General features: G+C 39.7%; 1 protein-coding gene across 1 annotated transcript; it reads left to right on the top strand.

The window, feature by feature from the left end:
- The first annotated feature begins 217 nt into the window (after window positions 1-217).
- On the top strand, window positions 218-22,875 carry LOC108665972 (lysine-specific demethylase 5B). Its single transcript, XM_018152782.2, has 25 exons — window positions 218-499; window positions 2,632-2,848; window positions 3,418-3,578; window positions 3,697-3,861; window positions 4,418-4,549; window positions 5,006-5,132; window positions 5,596-5,747; window positions 6,312-6,467; window positions 7,583-7,764; window positions 9,140-9,294; window positions 9,616-9,938; window positions 10,364-10,545; window positions 11,387-11,514; window positions 12,151-12,301; window positions 12,653-12,800; window positions 13,780-14,115; window positions 14,500-14,696; window positions 15,297-15,676; window positions 16,439-16,623; window positions 17,114-17,269; window positions 17,686-17,842; window positions 17,947-18,118; window positions 18,271-18,310; window positions 18,679-19,761; window positions 20,146-22,875. Exons 1-25 carry the CDS (start codon window positions 350-352, stop codon window positions 20,170-20,172), a joined length of 5,262 nt encoding a protein of 1,753 aa, XP_018008271.1. The 5' UTR covers window positions 218-349; the 3' UTR covers window positions 20,173-22,875.
- The last annotated feature ends 993 nt before the right edge of the window (window positions 22,876-23,868 follow it).

The following is a 23,868-nucleotide window of genomic DNA, read 5'->3' as shown; positions in this document are numbered from 1 at the left end:
AGTGGGAGGTCACGTAAGATGAATAAAATAACCTTTCATAGATATAAAGTGATTCATCGGATATAAAAGTTACATTTTGGAAGTTATTAATCATGGGGAAACACAATAATTACTTGAAATATCATATACTTTATTATAACACATTACGATTTGCTTTAACTCGCAAGGAATTAGTTCTAATTTTCGAGTGTATTACTCCGCGCTGACCATCCTCGAGGCTCGAGCTCTCGGTCGCATACGCTGCTCGCGAGTGGTAGAGAGTGGGTGTGTTGTGAATACGATATTTGAAGATGCTCTGGCAATTTCTAGTTGGATAAATTTTAAAATCTCTGAAATTAGTGCGGAGATCATGTCAGCTCAAGAATTCCAGTTTATTCCCCCTCCGGAGGCCCCAATTTTTCGTCCTACTTGGGAAGAATTCCAAGACGCCCTTCAATATATTAATAAAATTCGACCTGTCGCAGAACAATACGGAATCTGCAAAATTATCCCACCCCCGGTAATATATTATTTATAATTGTATTCTTTACTTGACATTTTTATATCATGGTCATTTATACAATAGCAAATGGTATGATAGGATGACGCGTCATGCGCCAAATGACGAAATGTCATGTAGGTTTCGTTTTCCTTATCGAACTATTCGAGCCTTTGTTAGTCGAAGTTGAATCTTGAAATCCGTAATTGTTACTCCTAATTACGTCGAATAAGCATTCTAGAACTTTTCTAGCTTACTAAAAAGAAAGTCGTAATATTGTTTCTTGATTTTTAAAGTAAAATGGCTTGCTTTGTCATGCAGCAAAACCGACCTCGACTCTACATGAGCGTCTACATACGTTGGCTACGTAAAAGCGCATGGAATCTTAATGGCTGCCTGCACTTCAATTTTTTCTTGTGAATTGAATTTGCATTATCCTCCATAAGGCTCCATCTGAAAACATACGAGTTAAATTTTACTTCCTAATAGATAATCTACATTTTGTAAATGAAAAAAAAAAGATATCGACAAAATCTATCGGGCTTTGCTCAACTGTAATTTGCGATGTGAATATAGTTAGGTAGGTACCTAGCTTAGCTACTTACCCAACGTACTTAATGGTAAACTTCTAATACTTTTTGAAGAGTGCTTCTTTTGGTCGTTCGAACCATCTTGAATGCCAAAAACTGTTCGACTTTGACTAGGAATTTAGGTACTCATTCTGAAAGTATAATTCTAGGAATTATGGTTCATATATAATGCACCTGAGTCCTAATGATGCCGAATTATGAATTGAAGAAAAAGCTCGTTTGTGTATTGTAATTGTTAATGTTAAGCTTAAAATGCATATTGTTTATACATTACTACTGCATTGAATTCCACTCTGCTGGATAATTGTAATTATTTTATTTAAATTTAACTTAGTGGTGAACTGGTGATAAATGTCAATTATGTCTTTGTTAGCTTTCTAATTAGTTTACCCAAATTCTGAGCTTTAGAATTCATTGAGTAGATATTTAACATTTTTCAAGTATTGATAATTATTATTTGGTATTAATAGTCTGGTACTGTGGTACAATTACTCAATACAAACTTTCTTGTAAATTGTAATAGTTGTAGCTACCATTGTGTGTTTTGTTTTAGTTCTTGTTTGAGTTTTTTTTTATCTCACTCGGTTAGGGTGGAATTTTAAGATTTCATGATTGCTTGTTTACATATTTAATATCAAAAGTCATTTCACTTAATTAAGCTCAGATTTTCATCTGAAAAATGAGAGAAAAGGAGAGTTGAGAGTAGCTGAGAATAAAGCATGAGACTGACTTGATATAGTTTTGTTGGACTGGATCAGAGGAATGATATTGTGTTTTAGCTGGGCGGGGTATTTTGAGGGCAGGGTATTTATCTTGTTGAGAGTTGCACATCTTCTGATCAAGAATATCATGTTCATAAATATGCCAGCTCATGTGTATCTAACACTTCTGAAATTCAACATTGTTACTAATTTATGAATTGATTCCATTTACTCAAATAACTTTCAAGGAAACCCGTTTAAAAGCAGACTAAAGGAATATAGTTTTCACAAAGCAAATTGTCCATCTCTGAAATCTGGTATTCAAACGCATAGTTAATTTACAAAGCCTTCCCTACAGTCAATTCCTAGCTTTTTATCTACTAGAAGATCATTTGGAGTAATTTCTAGACACATTTTTTCTATATATATACTTTCTTGACCCATTTGTTGTGTTTGTGAGTCACTGAGCAACTTGTGCAAAGTTGTTACCTACCGTCAAGTGGGGTGACTTCAGCCACCACTCCAACAGAAATAAATGGCAGCAAAACAAAATAATAAACATTGGCCCAAGTCACCCTAGTCACTTTGGAGTTTGGACAACATTTATTATATTGCTTTGCTGCCATTTGTTTTTGTTGTAGTAGTGGTCGAAGTCACCCCACTTGACCGTCCGTAACTAAATTTTAGTTTCTACCAATGTGTATGTGTATGGAACTAATAGAAGGATTGCTAGAAATGAATGAAGTAACATGCTCGCTTATGGATATCATTATATCTAAAAATGCATAAGATTTGAACAACTTGTGCAGTTGCCTGAGTACCTATGCAAGATTTAAATAACATAAGTTTTTATTCTTTCCAGGACTGGCAGCCACCTTTTGCTGTTGATGTTGACAACTTCAAGTTCACTCCACGCATCCAGAGGCTCAATGAGCTTGAGGCCCACACTCGTATCAAACTCAACTTCCTTGACCAAATTGCCAAGTTCTGGGAACTGCAAGGTTCATCTCTGAAGATCCCTGTGGTAGAGAAAAAGGCTCTTGATCTCTATTCTCTCCACAAGAAAGTGCAAGAAGCTGGTGAGTTGTAATTTCTGTTGTTGGCACCCCTTGGAAGTTCTATATATATATAATTATTCAGTGTAATTTGTACCAGACAATCATTGTGAAGCTTAAAGTAGGAAAACTTGTGTAAAGTGTGAAGTAAAGATAGAAGGATGATGCAAACTCTTAATTTTTTCCCCTGTTTTGATTTCTGCTACAGGTATAATAACTTTTCCTGAATGGCTGTGATTCAATTCAATAACTTACTTTTACTATTAATTTTATTTTGATTCATTTAGATTTTATTACTGTTCAGTAATTTTGAAGGATGACTTAGGAACCATTTTCATTGATTACTGCAAGTTGTTGATAAAACTTAGCATAATACATTGTAATTAGTTTTGAGATTGGTCTAAATGACACATAGGGTCTAAGTTGCATATTTTGATAGGAGCTGCTACAATTCAAGCTACCTATTTTTAATTAAGAAGCAAAGATGAGGCTTGAAAGTTAGCTGTGACTGATTGCAATACATTTACAATCAGCCAGAGATATCTTGCAACCGAGGTTGCAACTTAGTTGATGATTTGTTTGTTTGTGAACAGGAGGTGGAGACGCTGTTACTCGGGCGCGGAGCTGGACAAAGATAGCCTTCAGTCTGGGCTTCAGCAGCAACAGGAATCACATTGGTACTACCCTCAAGCAGCTCTATGAGAGAATCTTGCAGCCCTTTGATATCTTCAACAGGAGCAAGGAAGTCCCTTTGGTGAGATTTTGACATGTCTGCCCATTAATTGTTCTTGTTTTAATCTGTAAATTCTCTAAGTTTAAATCTAAAATTTCAATTTGGTGTTAATAATAATCAAGATATTTTTGCTTGGCAGGGTGAGGACCAGAGTTGCACAGACAATGACCCGGACTTTGTGGCAGAGCCAAAAGATTACAAGCCTCACCAAATTCCCAGTCGCATGGCGGGAAAAATACCAGAGAATGAGAAGAATGGACGCAGGAGTCGGCGTTATCATGCATCGGGAGAGGAGGAAGATGATGTCAGTTTTATAATCTTAAATGATGCTACCATTACTTTCGATAGTCTTCTCTCCATGCTATCAATCTTCATGAAAAATTGTTGAACTTGAAAAAATGTCAGTGAATTTTACAAGGCTTTCAATAATTGTACGAGAATTTTTTATGCATTAAAGTAAATGAGAACGGCTGTATATGCGTGAATGTGGCACGTCCATGCTGCAGGGGTCCTGAATTGTTTTGATCTTGTTTATGTATATTCTTTGACACGCTTTATTTGCTTCCTCTGAAGAGTCTAGGCAATCTTGCCATCTGATATATAGTATTATTGTGTTGAACAATTTGTTGCTTTTCATGAATTTGTTGCTTTGTGGTGTTTGTGTTGAACTTTGTGTTCTCATTATTTCATGGTTCATCTATATTAATGTAAAATATAATTTCCGTTGCTTGCACCATTCCTCTCCGTTTTGTTGTGGGCATTTCCTTTTCATTTGGTTAATAAGACTCTATTTTCCCAGTTTAATTTAGTAAGCATGAACTAAATCAAGGTGAAGCAATTTCAATCTCATTAATTGTTAGGGGTGCTCATCCAATGCCAAGGAACTGCAGCGGCTGCAATTCAAGGGGCCAGGTCCCAAAAATGCTGATATGGACAAGGAAACTAAAAACAAAGGCAGGAACCGTCGAACCATCTTCTACGATCATGACCCTGTGAGTTCCGACCATACAAACTCGTTAAGTTTCAACTGATATGCTTTAACCCCCATCAGACTACATAATTTTGTCACGTTTTTATGTAGGTTTATACATCTGCACTAATGCAGTTCGAAAAATGTAGAATAAAGGAAGCAAGTGACAGATCTTCAGGAGCAGGGGTATCGTATTTGCGACGTTAATTGACCTGCCTATCTTACACTTTTGATTTTCCTCGTGCAATGACCTTTTTCTAGTACTGCACTTGATCTGCAAAAGGTGCAAGTGCATTCACATTTCTTGTGAGTCAACGGAAATTTTCTGACTTTTTTTTTTGTGTGTGCACAGCTTCCTGACATTTTTACTTTGTACACTAAAGTAGTTTCATTATTGCCGAGACAATACATGAACTCAAACGAGTTCGCTATACTTTGTAGTCCATGCTTATAATGACGAATGTATCATTTGTTGCAGCTTGCCAAGTATATTTGTCTGAACTGTGGGCGTGGTGATGCAGAGGAGCACATGCTGCTCTGTGATGGTTGTGATGACTCCTACCACACCTTCTGCCTCATGCCCAGCCTCACTGAAATACCTAAAGGTGAGAGCCTCATCCTCGAAAAAAAGGTGAGAGCCTCGGGTCTCTTATTGAGCTAGTCGCTTCCTCTATCTATGAACGGTGAGCCGTGCTGGCCGCTGGGGCTAGGACCATCCATTAGCAAAGTATCTTAATTTGCTGGGTTTTCATGGTTATAGGATGTTGGATATAATATAGGTGGTCATTTCAGTGAATACTAAATTAGTTTATTTGTCAATGGAAGAATCATAAATTTAGATTGGGCTGGAATAGCATAAACCAAACACATTTCATTAATCATTAAAGTTGTGTATTATTTGCTATACTAGGATTGTATGNGTAACTAAAATTTCAGTGTTGTTCATTAGATGCGGATATGCTGATGTTTGTATAAATACTACTTGTGTATTCTAACTGCTGCAGTAAGTCTATTCACAGTTTAATTTTCAACACTGGAATGTGTATTGAAAAGATGTTTACATAACAGGTGACTGGCGATGCCCAAAGTGTGTGGCCGTAGAAGTGAGCAAGCCACTCGAGGCATTTGGCTTTGAACAGGCACAGAAGGAGTACAACTTGCAGTCGTTCGGGGAGATGGCAGATAAATTCAAGCAGGATTACTTCAACATGCCCGTCCATGTACGTCGTCTTCATTTAGTTGCTTGTCGTAGAGAATTTCCATAGTTCTGTTGGAAATTGCTCAAGTTTGCAGCACCACAGTTGCGTGCCAGTATATGTGAATGCTGCTACGGTGGGATGATTTCCAAATTGTGTAATTATAATTTACATGACTGAGTACTGGAAAGTGATGAATATGTACGACCGAGCTGGATTTTTGAGATCATGAGATATTCTCTGATGGTTAGTGCTTTATTATAAATGGGACTTGCCTGGTACTGTGCGCCAGCATGCAGAGCTCAAAAAATCTAATTACTAACTAATTTCTTACAACTTCCGTCCCCTTGCTGCCACTACCAATAAAATATTTACAGCTGATAAAACTTGAATTTCTCTAGAAAATAATCTAACTTTATGTCACTGGCATGTGCTATAGTAAGTCCTTCACCTATTAGCATGCTGTTCACCTATTAGCCTTCACCTATTAATGATGCCTTCACCTATTAGCATGCTTGAGTTCACTAGTAGCTATCCGACTTCATATCACTGGTATGTGCTATAATATACACGTGCTTCATCTTACAGCTGGTACCCACGTCAATGGCAGAGCGAGAGTTCTGGCGCATCGTGTCATCAATTGACGAGGACGTGACGGTGGAGTACGGCGCTGACCTGCACACCATGGACCACGGCTCAGGCTTCCCCACACACCACTCCAACAACCTCATGCCCGCTGATCAGGTCCCATTACATTCCTTTGTGAAGTCTTGATACTTTTTCATTGTCTTACACGAATTTTCTTGATATTTTTATTTTTTTTTTGTGATTGAAAATATTGAGTATAATAATATATTCATATGGAGGAACGATCTTGCTGGCATAAGGTGTTTATACACGGGCCTAGTATTTTCTGAGAGTATTCACTGTGAGTACTTGCATTCTGAATATTATGATTTTATGCTTCGGATGCGAGTAGCTGATGCATTTGCGTCTGATGCAAATGCATCAGCATTTGCTTCAGTTAGTGTGCCATCTAGTACGGCAGTAGCACTGAGGCAGCTGTTGTGTGCATGTCTGTGCCGTTCTGTGTCCTGCTTGAGGCAAGTGTTTCTAATGTTATGAACGATGTCTTGTGCCAACGACGACGATTCTAATAATGTCAAGAGGTATTCAGATGATATTAAACTGTTCCTATAGATACCTATTCCAAAAGCACGATCTGATGTGGATCGTCACAATGAATATTCCAAAAAAAAAAAACTAATTGAGAAAATAGTGTTCGAAACTCAAACGAGACCTCCTGCCACCAAATGCTTCATCAAACGCCTCCTCAAACTAGTTATTACCGTTACATTCCATATTCCTCCATGCACTGACCTCACTCAAAAACTTTCAACGACACACTGGCACCTGTGAACTGTTTACCAAAAGCTCTCCTCATGTATAGGCTTTCAGCCGGCAACACTGGGAGTGTGAAAACTCGCCGCGAATATTCGCAGCTGATACTGGCCCCATGTATATGCAGCTATACTGAGAAGTTATATTATAAATTTGAACTCAGTGGCTAATAATGAGAACAGATTCATTGTTAAATGGGTGGAATATTTAAAACCAGTAGATGTATCAAAGATGTATGGGTTGTACACAGCAAGAAAATTACATTTTGCCATGGCCGCAACATGGCGCGGGGAATGGCATGTTTGATCAAATATAACATGCAGTTACATTTGTATGAACGAAAGCGAAAAAGTTAAAGTAAAGACAAGCCAACAGGATCTTTGGATGAAGATAAAACTACTTATGTGACAGAGGGAATACATTACAGCTGTACATCAAAGATGCGGTAAATTTTGCAGGTGTATGCAAACGACAGTTGGAACCTGAACAACCTGCCGGTGCAAGAAGGCTCGGTGCTGGCGCACATCGGGTGCGATATCAGCGGCATGAAGGTGCCTTGGATGTACGTAGGCATGTGCTTCAGTACCTTCTGCTGGCACAACGAGGACCACTGGAGCTACAGCATCAATTACCTCCACTGGTGAGTTATGCCGCGTTTTGCTCATTTTCTTCAGAAAGCCTCGTTCTATTTCATTCCATATTCTTCTATTTAGAGGTTTTTTGTCACTTGATATGCTATTTTGTTTGTTCTTGCGTCACAGTGCTAAAATAAATCGAAATTTTCTTTTAATTTATTGAAATTGCAGCTTATTTTATTTACTGGAAGAGTTTACCACGCAGTTTTCTCGGTGAATAATCCGTTTGAGGGTATTTGTATCAGCAGTGCGATTCTACTAATCATTTTGCTTTTAAGGGGCGAGCCTAAAACTTGGTACGGAGTGCCAGGTGGAGAAGCAGAAAAATTTGAAGCTTGCATGAAGAGTGCGGCGCCTGAGCTGTTCGAGAGCCATACCAAATGCTTCATCAAACGCCTCCTCAAACTAGTTATTACCGTTACATTCCATATTCCTCCATGCACTGACCTCACTCAAAAACTTTCAACGACACACTGGCACCTGTGAACTGTTTACCAAAAGCTCTCCTCATGTATAGGCTTTCAGCCGGCAACACTGGGAGTGTGAAAACTCGCCGCGAATATTCGCAGCTGATACTGGCCCCATGTATATGCAGCTATACTGAGAAGTTATATTATAAATTTGAACTCAGTGGCTAATAATGAGAACAGATTCATTGTTAAATGGGTGGAATATTTAAAACCAGTAGATGTATCAAAGATGTATGGGTTGTACACAGCAAGAAAATTACATTTTGCCATGGCCGCAACATGGCGCGGGGAATGGCATGTTTGATCAAATATAACATGCAGTTACATTTGTATGAACGAAAGCGAAAAAGTTAAAGTAAAGACAAGCCAACAGGATCTTGGATGAAGATAAAACTACTTATGTGACAGAGGGAATACATTACAGCTGTACATCAAAGATGCGGTAAATTTTGCAGGTGTATGCAAACGACAGTTGGAACCTGAACAACCTGCCGGTGCAAGAAGGCTCGGTGCTGGCGCACATCGGGTGCGATATCAGCGGCATGAAGGTGCCTTGGATGTACGTAGGCATGTGCTTCAGTACCTTCTGCTGGCACAACGAGGACCACTGGAGCTACAGCATCAATTACCTCCACTGGTGAGTTATGCCGCGTTTTGCTCATTTTCTTCAGAAAGCCTCGTTCTATTTCATTCCATATTCTTCTATTTAGAGGTTTTTTGTCACTTGATATGCTATTTTGTTTGTTCTTGCGTCACAGTGCTAAAATAAATCGAAATTTTCTTTTAATTTATTGAAATTGCAGCTTATTTTATTTACTGGAAGAGTTTACCACGCAGTTTTCTCGGTGAATAATCCGTTTGAGGGTATTTGTATCAGCAGTGCGATTCTACTAATCATTTTGCTTTTAAGGGGCGAGCCTAAAACTTGGTACGGAGTGCCAGGTGGAGAAGCAGAAAAATTTGAAGCTTGCATGAAGAGTGCGGCGCCTGAGCTGTTCGAGAGCCAACCTGACCTTCTGCATCAGCTCGTCACAATCATGAACCCTAACATCCTCATGCGAGATGGTGGGCCACAAACTTAAACTTTATTACAGAAATCGGGTACCATATATATATCAAGGGTTTCATCATTGATGCAAGCCTGTGGGATCCCTAGATGCTCAAACGGTTGTTGATAATGCACTTCTCGTGACTGCGTCTGTAATGGACGTCCAGAAATATGTTTTCTCTATTGAATGATATTTTTTTGACCAAATAAATTCCGATTTACATCCTACTTGGTTTGGTTGTTGAATGATACGACTATATAAACCATTCATATCACATGTTATCTTCTGCATCATGTCCATGTTTTGAGAATATCTAATCCATATTGGCATTCAGCAGACGTGCCCATCGTTCGTTGTGACCAACATGCCGGGGAGTTCGTAATCACTTTCCCCCGGTCATACCACGCCGGGTTCAATCAAGGTTACAATTTTGCGGAGGCCGTGAACTTCGCACCTCCGGACTGGCTAGCCATAGGCCGCGAATGCATCGATCACTACAGCAAACTGAAGCGATATTGTGTGTTTTCCCATGATGAGCTTGTGTGTAAGATGGCGTCGTCTCCCGAGTCTCTGGAACTCACCGTTGCTGCCGCGACTTACCAAGATCTTCTTAAGATGGTTGATGGCGAGAAGCGTCAACGCAAAGCCTTACTGCAGTGGGTCAGTGCTTACTGCATTTAACGCAATATCTAGCGGCTAATTCATTACTAATTCGAGCTAATTCACGCACTGTTTGTCGTTGATAGTTTTTTCTTCTGTCTCTGAGTACATGACTGGCACCTTTCAGAGGAAATGGGCATATGATAATCTTCTATTTTTAACATACATGCTAAGTATACTACTACCTAACAATATGTTCGTGTTGATGCAGACACGACTACAAACGAAAATTCGTGCCCGCTCATTTGAAATGCTTAAATCCTAATGATAACCGTACAAACAAATTAACTTATTGCATCATCGAACGAGAGAAAATGTTTTTTGATTGAAGCAACGGGGAATTGTATCCACGTAATTGGAATAACCATCACGGTTTTATTCGTCACGGTCAAAATATATTTATTTTTTATTGCAATAACTTACAGGGCGTGAAAGCAGCAGAACGAGACGCGTTTGAACTGCTGCCCGACGACGAGCGCCAGTGCGAGTTCTGTAAGACCACGTGCTTCTTGTCGGCCGTGACCTGCAGCTGCTGTCCCTCCAAGCTTGTGTGTCTCAGGCATCATAAGAGCCTGTGTGACTGTCCTGCTTCCCAGCACGTGCTCAGGTCAGCTCCTGGCAATGTCACATTTCCAGATATCAATACCCGAGGTATCCAGATATCCAATTTATCAGAGATATCCAATATATTAGAGATATCCAGTTGATAGTTTGTTTTTGTCGATAGAAACAAAAGTTTTTAGTTGTAAGTAATTTGACTGCTTCTAGATTTTATCAAATGTCTTATATATGCAAGGTAATTGTTGTACCCACGATATTTGAGTTGTATGATCGTGGGGCTCCATGTTTTTCTGATCGGAACACTACTAAAAATTTTCTCATTTGCCACTAAGACCAAGTGATGAACGAGTCCGTGCAATATTCAGAGATAATAGTCATAGATTACTGAGAATAAAGATTGGATGAAGGAATGAATGCAAAAGCCTGTTTCCAACGTTTAATTGTTTAGGCCCGACATTATTATTTCATCAGTTCAATTATATGTGTTACTTAAGTGATAGTATTTAGTAGTTAATGACGATCCTGATATTTAAGATATTTCATGAGTTAGATATAATAAAGTTGAATACTACATACTAGTCAATGTCGTTAATATGTGCACGCCATTGCCGCTTGGATTGTAGCTGGTACGCATGTGAATTAAGCTATGAACATCCTAGTGAACTCCAAGTGAAATTATTAACAATTTCAAGTGAAAGGGAAATACTTAACCAGTGAAATAACAATAGTACAAAAATAACGTTGAATAGCAGCTACGGTGGAAAATCATATTAGTTGCTGATCTTTATGAAGTAGTCCGTTCATTTTTTAACGAACATGAAAACCTCATGAATATCGAAATCCTACAAAAACAAGACTGTTCTGATAAAGTAAGAACGTCTTACCAGGTACCGCTATACTCTGGACGAGCTTCCTCCTATGCTACAACAACTGAAGCAGCGAGCTGAGTCTTTCGACCACTGGGCATCTGAAGTGAAGCGCGCCCTTGAGGTTAAAAAACCTCAGGAAAAACTCGGTAAGTTTGTCTGATTACGCTCTTTCCTTTTTGTTTTGCACAAGAAAAGTGTGCTTATTCTTTTCAACTGTGTTACTCTGTGTGTTTCTGTTCGGCTCATTGCTAACCAAAGCGAATTCTTCGAACTTGGCTTCATAGAAGCCCCTGCTTAATTTTATATTTTAGTTGAAAATGTACCAATGCAAATTTTCCTGTATTTGCATAGATATTACGTTGACAAACGACACGTTGAAGTTGTTGAGTTGTGTGATTAGACGCATTTGATTTATGAAAGCCATATTACACAACGTGAACTTGAAATGTGACTATTTTACCAATTTTATTCCTCTTGCGATTGATATTAAATTTTTAAGGTTTTTATATTATTTTCATTCGCGGTTTGTTAAAACCGTTTTTTTACTTTAAACGCTGTTTCTTTATACATAGCGCAAGACCAGAGTAATTTTACATCCGATACAACCTAGGCATGTCTCTTTATATCACGGTCTATCAATGATACTGCGTATAATTCTATGGTATTAGAATTGAAGATTGCACATATGATAAAACTTAGTCATGTCTCTTTCTATCACGGTTTATAAATGATACTGCGTTGAATTCTATGGTATTAGAATTGACGAGACATTTGTGCTGCAGAGTTGGATGAGCTGCGGGCCCTTGTGACCACGGCGGAGGAGCGACGCTTCCCTGACAACGAGCTGCTGGGAGCCTTGCTGGCCGCCGTGGCTGAGGCTGATAAATGTGCTGCTGTCGCTGCGCATCTCAACGCTAAGAAAGTCAGGACCAGGTACGTAATTGTCAGCATAATATGCAAATTTTCAGAGTGAAGTGGGTAATAACACAAGATGCCTCAATGTCAGGTAAAGGTGCTTAATTGTCAGCACTAAATGCCGGAATATCAAGGCAGGGTGGGTAATTGTTAGCACCTGATGCACTAAAGGCTGTAGTATCGAAACTCGTAACTATTTCAATAATATGGCATCAGGTGCATAATTGTTCGCACAGGATGCCTAAATGTCGAGACAAGAGATGTAATTAGCACAATGTAGATTTACTCAGACTTGTACGTTGTATCAGCACATCATATCCAGTATTTATAGAAAAACAATAGCATCACACTGCTTCCGTTATCAAACAGAACGCGGGGCAGCGGCGACCCCAAAAGTCGCCTCACATTGGAAGAACTTCAGCTCTTCTATGACCAGATTTGTTCGCTTGCTTGCTCCATTAAGGAGGGTGAAGGCGTCAAGGAAATCCTCGACACCGTCGTTGACTACCAGCGTAAGGTAAGTATGGTGTCTTAGTAAGTTTATGCTGTGATGCAACGCTCGTTGTGTTAATAACAGCGATGTAGATGATGTTTTAAGTTCGTGTTACAATGCTAATGATTCTGGCCCGTTGAGTTTGATGTGTAAGCTGTTGTCACTGAATAAATTTTCAACTTAGAAATTGTAAACAAGATGATGTGTAAGGTGAATTTGTGCTGGTGTCCCAATGCGGTTGAGGCGAACTCGTCGCCTATTCGATCTGACTTGTTGGTAACAAAACAAACTTCAGAACTATACGGACTAAGGGTGGAAAAGGAGCAGGAAACGCACATACTGGTTCTAGTTTATTAACTATTGGGATCTTATACAGTTAGTGTGACAGTATAAAGTGAAATGTAGTCAACTGAAACTTGAAACTGAAGATAACAACAAGTATGATAACTCGGACCAATGTGCAATGTAGGGAGTATATCGGGAGCGTTCAAGAGTGAATAACTTATGAGGTCTATAGGGAGCATGCGACAGTAATTTATCCATGCAGCTAATACAAGATCTCGGAACACTTTGCCTAAATGCCACACTTTAAAGTAGTTTGATATTAAATTGGATCACCAGTTACTGATCAAGCCCTGCACTAAAAGGAATAAGAATGATTTTAGTCGAATCGAGGAAATGGTTTAGTTGAGTCAAGAAAACGCTTCACAAGGAAAAATATAAACACAGTAATACAAACGAGAGCGACAAGAGGACGTGCCGCAAAGTAGCGGTAACCACCCCCGCCAACAGTATCTCGCTCGCCTGTAAAATGTAAAAAAAAATTATTTTAAAATTTTATGTATTCAAGTATCAAGTCGATGTATTCAGCATCTGAGACAGAGAACGATAATGATTGAGGTTGCGAATTTTAATGGTGTTTATGTATGAATGATTACGATGATTTATTTATGGGAATTATACGAGTTTATTACTTATTTTGTTATTGCACTTCATTGGACAGGCGGCTGAGGCGTTGGTGGAAAGCGACCGCTGGCTCGCGGAGTACGTGATGCGGGAGGACGAAACAAGTGATGCTAAATCTCAACACGAACTTGATGCTAAGAAGTCCAAGCGCAAGAAAAAGCCTCTTGCTAACACCAAAGAAGACGCTGATGCAAAAGAAGTGGACTCGAAAGAGGAAATAAAGAACGAAGACGAGAAGGAAGATGGCGACAAAGTGGATGAAACAGACGATGATAGCGTACACAGTGAACACCTCTCAGAGCTGCTCGAGACTGGGCTGGGTCTGGATATTGAACTGCCTGAACTGGCGCGGCTTCGTCATAGGCTACAGAAAGTAAGTCGTCGTGTTTAAGTGACGTGAATAATGTCGTATTTGGTATTTGTTTTAGAAATTATTTCTATGCAGATAAAAACGAGAACATCGATGACATTATTTTTAAAATGGGCTCATTTTTGAATGCGCTGGGATACTAGAGTCAACTGGTCACAGTTTCGTATTTGTTAATGTTGATGGTATTTTATTTATATGTACCTATTTTTATATATGTTGTTTTTTAATGCAATTTGTATGACGTGTTACTGGCTTTAAACAGATTTTTTATAGTGCACACTTCCCTAGAGATTTCTATCTAATGCTCCTAAATTGACAGGCCTGTTATCAGCTGAGACGCTTTAGTAGCACTTTAGTTATCTATAATATCTGACTCTGATTCACTAGGTGCAATGGCTGGAAGAAGTGCAGGACACGCTAGATTGCGAGAACACAGTCACGGCCGACACAGTGCGAGCCTTGCTCAACAAGTCACATCAGTTGCCCCCGCACCGCCGTGTGGAGAGCACACGCGTCGCTCTGCAGCAACTCTGCAACGACATCGAGGAATATGATGCCAGGGCCGCCGCTCTACTGGCCAGCAAGTAAGTGTACATTTTGGTCGAGATTCTCGGCTGATTTGTTGTTATTAATGAACATTAGTAAGCAAGATACCAAGTTTTATTTATATAAAGATGGATTGTCATAAACATCATTCCAAATTTCCTTTAATGTGCTTACAAATGCGCAATACTCATGTCAGCAGATATTTGTATCTTTAAAATTATGAAACATCAGATGCATTTTCTAGCATTCGGAAGAATTCGTTGTGAATGGCTTTATTTTATTTGACACTGTTTCAAAATTTGTGGTATCTGAAGTTTACGGCAATTTGCATGCTGAAGTTTCAACACGTCTTAAATTGTGTATTTTAAAACTCTCGACAAACTGAAACCTTTGATGTTGCATCACCAGCGAAGTCAAGGGCTAAGTTATATTTTACAATTAACCAGTTCAGAGTCAAATAAAGATATTGGTCAGTGGTAAGAGGCATGCAATGAGTTAAATAAGGAAATAGGTAATGTTAAGGGACAATACTACTAGCCAAATGAAAAAAATGGTCAACGTTAAGAGACTATACGAGGAGTCAAATGAGATAATTTTTCAAGATAAGAGGCCATGCGACTAATTGCCTTCAATTGCAGGCAGTCGACGCTGCAGGAAGCCGAGCAGATGCTGCAGGAGGCAGGCCGCGTGCGGGCACACCTACCTGCCGTGATCTCCCTCCGCGACGCCGTAAAGAAGGCCAGGGAGTGGAAGGCAAGAGCTGCCGCTGCCTGTAGCAAGTGTAGGGCTCCTAGCAGCGCTAATAATGATGTTACCGATGATGCAGCGATCGGTGATGATGTGTGTGGTAACGCCGTCACTAATGGTACCAGTAATGGTACTGGTAGTGACAACACTGGCGCCACTAATTGTACCGAAGCGAGCAGTAATGGAACTAACAACTCCGCTGCCAACGCCCCTGAAACCAACGAGGGAAACGCGGATGCTCCGCGTAGCGCCTCTGAGGGATCGTTAGCTGGTGAGTCGATGCTTACTTATTGGCATGTCCTTAAGGCTGAACTGACATGTATAGATTGTATCTGTGCAACCAGAGATACTGTATGAGTGGAACTCTGTACAAATCTCGACGCATTTTTGCCTTTGCGAGTCATCCTGACTCAGGTTGGCACGAAATGAAGACGTATCAGTGCTACACGCAGTACGTTGTCGCTATGTGGATAATACGGCCCGTTCATTTTTCTGAATGTGGCATTGCACTTCGTGTTTTAGACGTCGAGTACATATCGGTATCCTTGAGAGATCGCAGTATGAAATACAATTTTGAGTTACTTTTTTGGCTTTCTGATGTATTTATGTTGCTTTCAAGCATCATCTGATCTGCTTTAAAAACTGCACATGTTCCTAAGAATCATAAAAAATCTGTCCCTTCTACCTATCGATATTTTTAGAGTTTTTACAATTTTGATTCTCATGATCTTGTTGCATATTCCCTCATTTTTGACCTCGTCTTGCCGAAAAGTATTTTATCCTCGTAAAACTTAGATTGATCACGTATTCTATTTTTTCGTATAATTGTATTCTACTCCTGCGCTCTGGGAAGAGTAATTTAATCTACTCATTATTGCAGTAACTACTTTGGTTGTAGTATATTTTGTTTATCCTTGTTATCTTGGTTATCAGCCCGCTACCTTTCTTCTAAGCAACATTGTCCAGCTGTTGTCTTTACTCTTAATGTTGTCTTTACTCTCTAGTTGTTGTTAATTCTTGATGTATCATGCAGAGCACGTGGTACCTTCAGCACCTATGCTGGAGGTGGTGGAGGCGTTGGTGCACAGGGCGCGCCCCATCCCTCTTCACCTGCCGGAGCTACATCTGCTGGAGGAGGAGGCTGCCGCTGCACATCTCTGGCTCGAGAAAACCGCTAGAATTTTCCTCAAGAAAAATTCCACTTTCTCTCTTATCGAGGTAAAAGACTTGAATACAAAAAGGCCGAGTTAGTAGTTTAACCGTGTTGACGGTCATATGTACAAATATTCACTGTGCAGTCACATGATAACGATAATTGTTAGTGCGCGTTATTAACACTTTCTTCTCAACAATAATTACCGGTGAATACATATATATTCATCTAATTATTGGACAATGAAATTAATTATTAGAAAATTATTCATTACCATTGTAATGATGCACGTGATTTTTGTGCTTCGGCTGCTACCTCATCAGCTGTCGAATAAAGTGGACTTCAGCAATTATCTATGCCTATCTTCAACAAGACTTGGCTGGTGATCCCCTGCTGTCCTTTGGGCGACAAGAACCATGACTTATAATGCAGGAACAATTGCACAATAAGAACGGTTGTGCGTGCTCGAATGTTGATACTAGAAGGTCATGTATTTAAGGTATTGATATAACTAGCATTATCACATGACATAACTAGCAGCACGTGATGTTCCAGGTGCTGGTGCCGCGCACGGAGGTTGGTGTGATAGGCAGCAATAAGAGGAAGAGGTTCAAGAAGGACGAACTCACGACCGTCCAACAGGCCGCTGCTCTGCTCGACATCACTGCACTGCAGGCTGCTAACCCAGCGAGGCTTGTTAAGGCTTATAAGGTAGGCCTTATTAAGCATTATGATTTATGAATAATGTCCACCTAAATTTTTATATATAGGCAGTGATAAAGATTATTTTGTGGGTCTAATGAAATTCAATTTCCTAATACCCATTGAGTAAATAATATACCTAATTATTGTTTTTGTAAAATGCGTTACGAAGTAAGAATAAGTTGAGTCATGAATTTCTTACTAAATGTAGATGGTGAATCCTAATTAAAGTCGTACTTTTGAACATATGCATGAGTGACGTCGACATTATACTGAGATTGACTAATAATAGCAATATTTGGCAGAGTTAATCCTAATTAAAGTCGTACTTTTGAACATATGCATGAGTGACATCGACATTATGCTGAGATTGACTAATAATAACAATATTTGGCAGAAGGTTAATTTCCTCTGTTTACTCGCAGGACTGCGAGGAACGAGAGGTGAAAGCAATGCGCGCCGTTCGTTGTCACAAGAGGACCCAGCGGGAAGACTCGTCGGCAGAAGAAAGCATTTGTACCTGCCATAAGCCGCCCACTGAAGACATGATTCTCTGCGCCCTGTGCTCGCATTCTTATCACGGTGAGTGGAGGCCGTTAATATTGCTGTGGCTGTAATGACGGTAGGCGACACGTGTTAGTGTAATAATTGTTGCATGTGATCATTAATTCTTCACTTGCACGCAGTGAGCTGTGTTCCAAGCTCGGGTTGCAGGCGTCTGGTCTCCCTTCCTCCCGCCCCCCGCTGCAGTGCCCCCCTCACCCCCACCTTCTTGTGCCCGTCCTGCCACCGCTCACGACGCCCCAAGCTTGAGACCATCCTTGCTCTGCTGCTCGCTCTCCAGAAGATCCACGTCAGGTATGCCGCTTCTCGTGTCTAAAAATTCAAATTTTTCAAACTGCCTCGGGTCATTCAATTAAAATTCTTGGCAAAATTTATAATTGATTGTAGGTTCCATCCTAGCACCTCAAATCATGGTAAATTTTCTCTTCATATCTCCGTCTTTTGCTGATGCACGACGGTCTCATCACGCCTCCTCAGAACAAAAACGTGCGTTGTGCTTTCTACCAAGTATTAATGAACCATTAAATTGCTCTGACAGCGATATGATACGTAGAACCCTTCCAAAGGACTACCGTGTGTACACGCTTGTCTGTTATTCATTTCGTTTTTGTGTCACTGACTATTTCTAAGTTTTTGTTGCAACTTGGGATTTTTGTATGAATGCACTTCCATATTATGATGCTCGCGTTTTTATTTATCTTAATTGCTATATGTGTTGCATTTCTATCTTTAAGTTGGCATTAGATGATCATTTCGATGTAATGAAGATGTCAATGATTGGAAATTCATCAAATGAAATTGGATGATGTCAGTGATTGGAACAATAGCAATAATTAATAATGAAATTCAATTAGGGTTGCGGCGAGAACAAAGGCGACACCTTATGGAGTACAAACCTCGGCCTCGTTGAGAACCAGATGGCAGAGCCACGAAGTCCTGTAGCTGCTGCTGGTGTAGTCACCCAGAGCGTCGTGTGTTCTGTCTTGTCTACTCTGGTGGAGAAACCTGATGATCCTTTGCTTGAGATCGACGAGGCCACGCGTAAGGAGATGCTCGAGGTGGTGCTTGAGGGAGAACTACTTGAGGTTACCATGGAGGAGACGACCAGCATCTGGCAGCTGCTGCAGCTGGCGCTGATGCCCGTCGCTGCCGTGGCCCACGTTGTCATGGAGATAGCGGGAGTCGGGGGAGAAGAGCGCAAGGTGCAACACGCTCACAAGAAGAGGAAATCCCAGGATGTCGATATGAATTCCTCTAGGAATGTCAATAAATCCCCAAAGCGGCTGAAGCTTGCTGGGGGAAATGATCTCAGTAATGGTGGCAATAATGATTCATCTAATGCTAGCAGTAAACAAAGCAGCGCCATTAAGTCCTCTAATGCTGACGATATTATCAAGAAATCTTTCAAGAAAAAGTCCAATTCCATGAGTAAGTTACCCGACGGGAAAAGGAAAGACGGTATCATTGTGTCCTCGGGAATCATTAAGAAAAAGCGTCCTCTTGTCTCTAGTCTTTCAAGCGGAAATATTATGAATAACAAACCACAAAACACGAAATCTCCATCCTCTCCTCACAAGAAACCAGCCCCGGGACCACTATCCTCGAAAACTCCCAAGCCGCCACCAGGCCCGGCATTTATTAAACCCGCCTCCGGACCCGTATGTTCTAAACCTCCAGGACCAGCGTCGTCTAAACACCATGGGCCCAAGAAGAAGAAATCAAGCACCCCATCGTCCAGCAGCAGCTCTGACGACGACGATGTTTGTGCTGCGGCGCGCTGCAAAATCCCTGTAGGTGCCGCCGTGGACTGGGTTCAGTGCGACGAATGTAACGGCTGGTTCCACTACGTCTGCGTGGGGCTCAAGCAAACCGACCTTAGGGAGGATGAGGATTATATCTGCGTCACCTGCAGCGGAGCCAACCCCTCGCGAGCTAAGGTCAGTAAACCCGACGTTGAAATATTCTTCTTTTACGGCAAACTTGGGTATATTTTTATTTAATCGTCCAAAGTAATGTTGCCTACTTGAGGTTGGATATAATCTGTTATGTATGACTAATGAAAACAAATAGTTTTCGTCTAAAGTGACGTATTAATAAATTGACGTCAAGAGTTTTTTTCCAGTTTTGATGGTAAAAATATCACCATCAAAGGCACCTATTGTTATTCATTAGTTATTGTTATTATTTAAATTAGTTAAACTATTTATTTATTCGCTCTCTATAATTAACGATCACATCGTTATAAACCACACTTGTTTGAATTTAGCAAATTGATGCTTGTGTTTAATCCAGCTAATAATTATTTAATTTCTTTTCTCCAGGCATCGGCCACGGCTTCGAGATGTTAGAAGATTATAATCCGCTGCACCTTGACGGATTTTCTTGTGGTCGCTGCCTAATTTTGTTGCGCGCTCGCCACGTGAAGGAATGTTCACTTCACGATTCTCAACTGTACCAAACAGTTACTTGCATTAAAGCTTTACTGGCGTGCTGTATTATCGAGGAAGACTAACCAAGGGACCTCTACTAAAAATCATTGATCTCGAGTCCTTTTCTTTTGTAGATAGAATAGCTTTCGGTGTGGGGTAGCCGGTCTCATTGCTGTATTATAACTGAGTTCTATCGGTAGGGTTGAAATAAAAATCCTTATCTTCTCGATTCTTCGACTCGGGGAAACATCCAGCTAATGTTACTTCTCATCAGAATTCTTGCAGACAAGAAAATTAATGAATATTTTAGAATTTAATTTGTTGATCGAAAAATTAATAATTGAGTTGCTCTGAGACAGGCGAGTAATACGCAATCATTCATGCAGAAGCATCACTACGGCTAACGTATCTCGAATAATCACGTTAAGATTAAATTAAAATTTATAAAGAAGTCACTTTTGCTCGTTTTTGATCCTGTGGTGCATAGCGGATGACTAAGTTAGTCGCATTTGCCTCGAGTGCCGTTGTCTACAGTTAACAGTAATTTATTATAACCTATCTAGGTAAGCTACCGTCTCCTGAACTGATCGATTATAAATAAAAAATCCAAAGCAAAAAAAAAGGCAAATATTCGAAAGGCACGTAAAAAGAAGCTTGTCCGGTACTGAAGATAGCAGATACAAATTGTGTGTATTAACTTTAAGTGTCCTTAGATTTGAGCTTTAGTAAGAGGATCCATCTCGTATTTAGGACCTCTTCCCTGTGCGCAGGTCCTCAATTATGAGCTTTTATCTGTCAGTAGTCAGTAGTAGTTGCAGTTTCTTTCAATAACGTAGTATTTGGCAGACTTTGTTCGTTCCGTTATTTTTCGCTTGTGAATTGTGTGCGTATTTTTTCGGGCTGAAAATATTCACAAATTTATTTCGGAAGCCTTTGCTTTCACGAGAATACCGTCTCAATGTTTTGATCGTATCTATATAAGCGTGTATTATCAATGTTTTGAGCTTAACTCCTAATGCACTCCTTGCGCTACAATTGCATGAAGCATTTATACAGCAAGACCCCTGACCTTGTAAAGAACCGTTGCTATCATGCAGTAAATTACCGTAAAAACGTACGGTATTCATAGATTTGTCAGTGGGGGTTTCATCATGAATATCTAGTGTATGGTAGCCTCGCTCATTACCGTGTTGATTCTGCTTCACCGTTCGCTGAACGCTTTGGGATAATAGATTTCATTATTATTATCGAAGCATCGTGGATGATAGATTTCATTATAATTGTCGAATCATCGTCGATGATAGCTTTCATTATAATTATCGAATCGTCGAGTATGATAGATTTAATCATTATTGTCGAATCGTCGTGGATGATTATTTGAGCATTGATTCATTCGTACGATGTATGCACTCAAGCCTGCTGCGGAGTTCCTTTAGCCTCTCATTTGTGTAATTTTTTCCTTGCTGACTTATTCGATGCGTTCATCGTAGTTAGCGATATTTCCTTACGAGTCCCTACAGCTCCTCCCATAAATAGGGATTTCCAAGTTAAGATTCACTGTTTGTCCTGCAAAGTATGTTTTGAGATTCCCGTGATTAAATCGACTGAAATTTACACTTGTTGGCTTGGTGGCAATTCCAATTAATTTTTCCTTTCTTTTTCTCGACTGAGTTGTTTTCTTGCCAATTGTATCATAATTGGACCAGGTAATTTTTAGATGGAATGGAGTATACGGTTATCTGCATGTAAAAATTACAGTAATTAAAATATCTTGAGTGCATTGCGTTATGTCAAGATATGTTAATATTTTTCTATGCCCAGCTGCTGAAAAGTATTTTTTTTTTTTCATTATCTGACTTTTCAAAGTTCAATTGGTACTGCGTCTCTTAACACTTAATTGGCAGTTGCTTGCAACTCGCCTCACTTTGACGATCTTTGATTGTTATGCTGATAAAAAATGTTTGGTTTAATGCGACTTGAATTGGCCATGTGCTACTCTTCCGTAATTGGGTAAAAAAACTAATTCGTCCTTTCAAGTTGATAATTATTAAATTTTGCTGTAACATTTGAATCGATTGAATTTGACCACAGTATTTTGCTCCATTTTTTATTTCTGTGATAATTTACATCATTTCTTTCCCTGTCTCGATAATTTGAAAAAGTCCACCTCACGAAAATATGTTTAACTTCGTAGTAGGGGTATCGCTTGTTCTCGGTGCGATGCTTTCTTTATTTTCTATGAACAAAAACAATTTTATTTCCCATTGATCAATTTGTCCCTTGTGAGTGTCAAACTTATTGGTTATTTTGCGATGCTTGTACTTCCTTCGTTATTGACGTTCACGTGCATTTCACTCAATGTTAAGCGATTGTAATTGTTCTTCACGGAGGCATTTTGGTATGCAGATAATTTCAAATACCCGTGGGGAGGTTTTTATTTTTTTGATAATGATTTAATTACTGTTGAAATTTGCATCCCAGCGTTGAAATTATTTGCAGATTTCAAAAGAATGCGTTCACAGTTTTGTTTCGAATATTGAACTTGTTTAAGAAGTTAATGCTGTCGTAAGACTGACGCTAGCATGGTGGCTTCTGTATTCTTTCCTAATTAAGTATAGGATTGTTTACACGGGCAAAGTTTGCCACAGAAAATCTCGCGACTATTTCTTTTATAAGAAAAAAGCCTTGATTATTTCAGATGATAATGCACTGAAAATCTTCTGATCTGTTCGTTCTTCCTCCTTCGCATGAACTTTCTCATCGCCCACCGATCATGTATTTCTCCTTGAAACGTCTGTATATTTTAATTTCATTAAATACTGTAGATTTCGATGACGTTCCTTATTTATCTCTTCTCCTTCTCACACCGACCCATTATCACTTCCATCTCTTCTTCCTCATCTTGCTTAACTTTCTTTGTTTTATTTTTTTTTTATCCAATTTAATGAGGCCAAATTGCCGTCAGCGCACGTGAATTCTTGGTTTGTTTTTAAGAATTGTTTGTCAATTGTAGTTTTCCCATTTGTAGGTTTTTTTTACTGGTTCTTCTTTCTTGACTTGGTTCGTCAATAGAGTGTAGCTTGTCTATCTCACTGCGTTCATCTCCTATTGGCTATACGCATTAACTTAACGGACGAATAATAATTAAAATGTAATTCAGATCAGGTATGGAAATGTGGTCTTGTCTGAATCGTTACATTTCTGGAATATAACATGTTTGCTTCACGAGCACAGAAGCTCGTATTTGTCGCGTCATGTCAACTCGGTTGACATGCTCCCTCGTGAATACGAGGTTCAATAGCGTCTAGTTTCCTCTTTTCTTATTATTCATTGTCTCACTTCCTCGTTTATAATTTCTTGGTTCTTCAAATAACTATGAATTCTTGGCGTTTTTCTGACTATGTTTCTTGTAGACTTGTAGCTTCGTTGCGTTGTACAGTTTTTGGCGCACTAAGCATTACGATTCCCTGTTAGCATAAGCGATTGAGTCGTGGACCTGATCTTTGCCATACAACGGAGGCTGAAACTAAACATAAATGTGAGCTGGGATGAAGGGATTGATCCGCAGTCGTTCTTTTCTGAACTAAGAGAACATGAAGTTTGAAACCCAGGACG

This window comes from Hyalella azteca, unplaced genomic scaffold (genome assembly GCF_000764305.2).
Source record: "Hyalella azteca isolate HAZT.00-mixed unplaced genomic scaffold, Hazt_2.0.2 contig6753, whole genome shotgun sequence".
Lineage (NCBI taxonomy): Eukaryota > Metazoa > Arthropoda > Malacostraca > Amphipoda > Hyalellidae > Hyalella > Hyalella azteca.
This window is presented reverse-complemented; position numbering and strand designations above follow the sequence as displayed.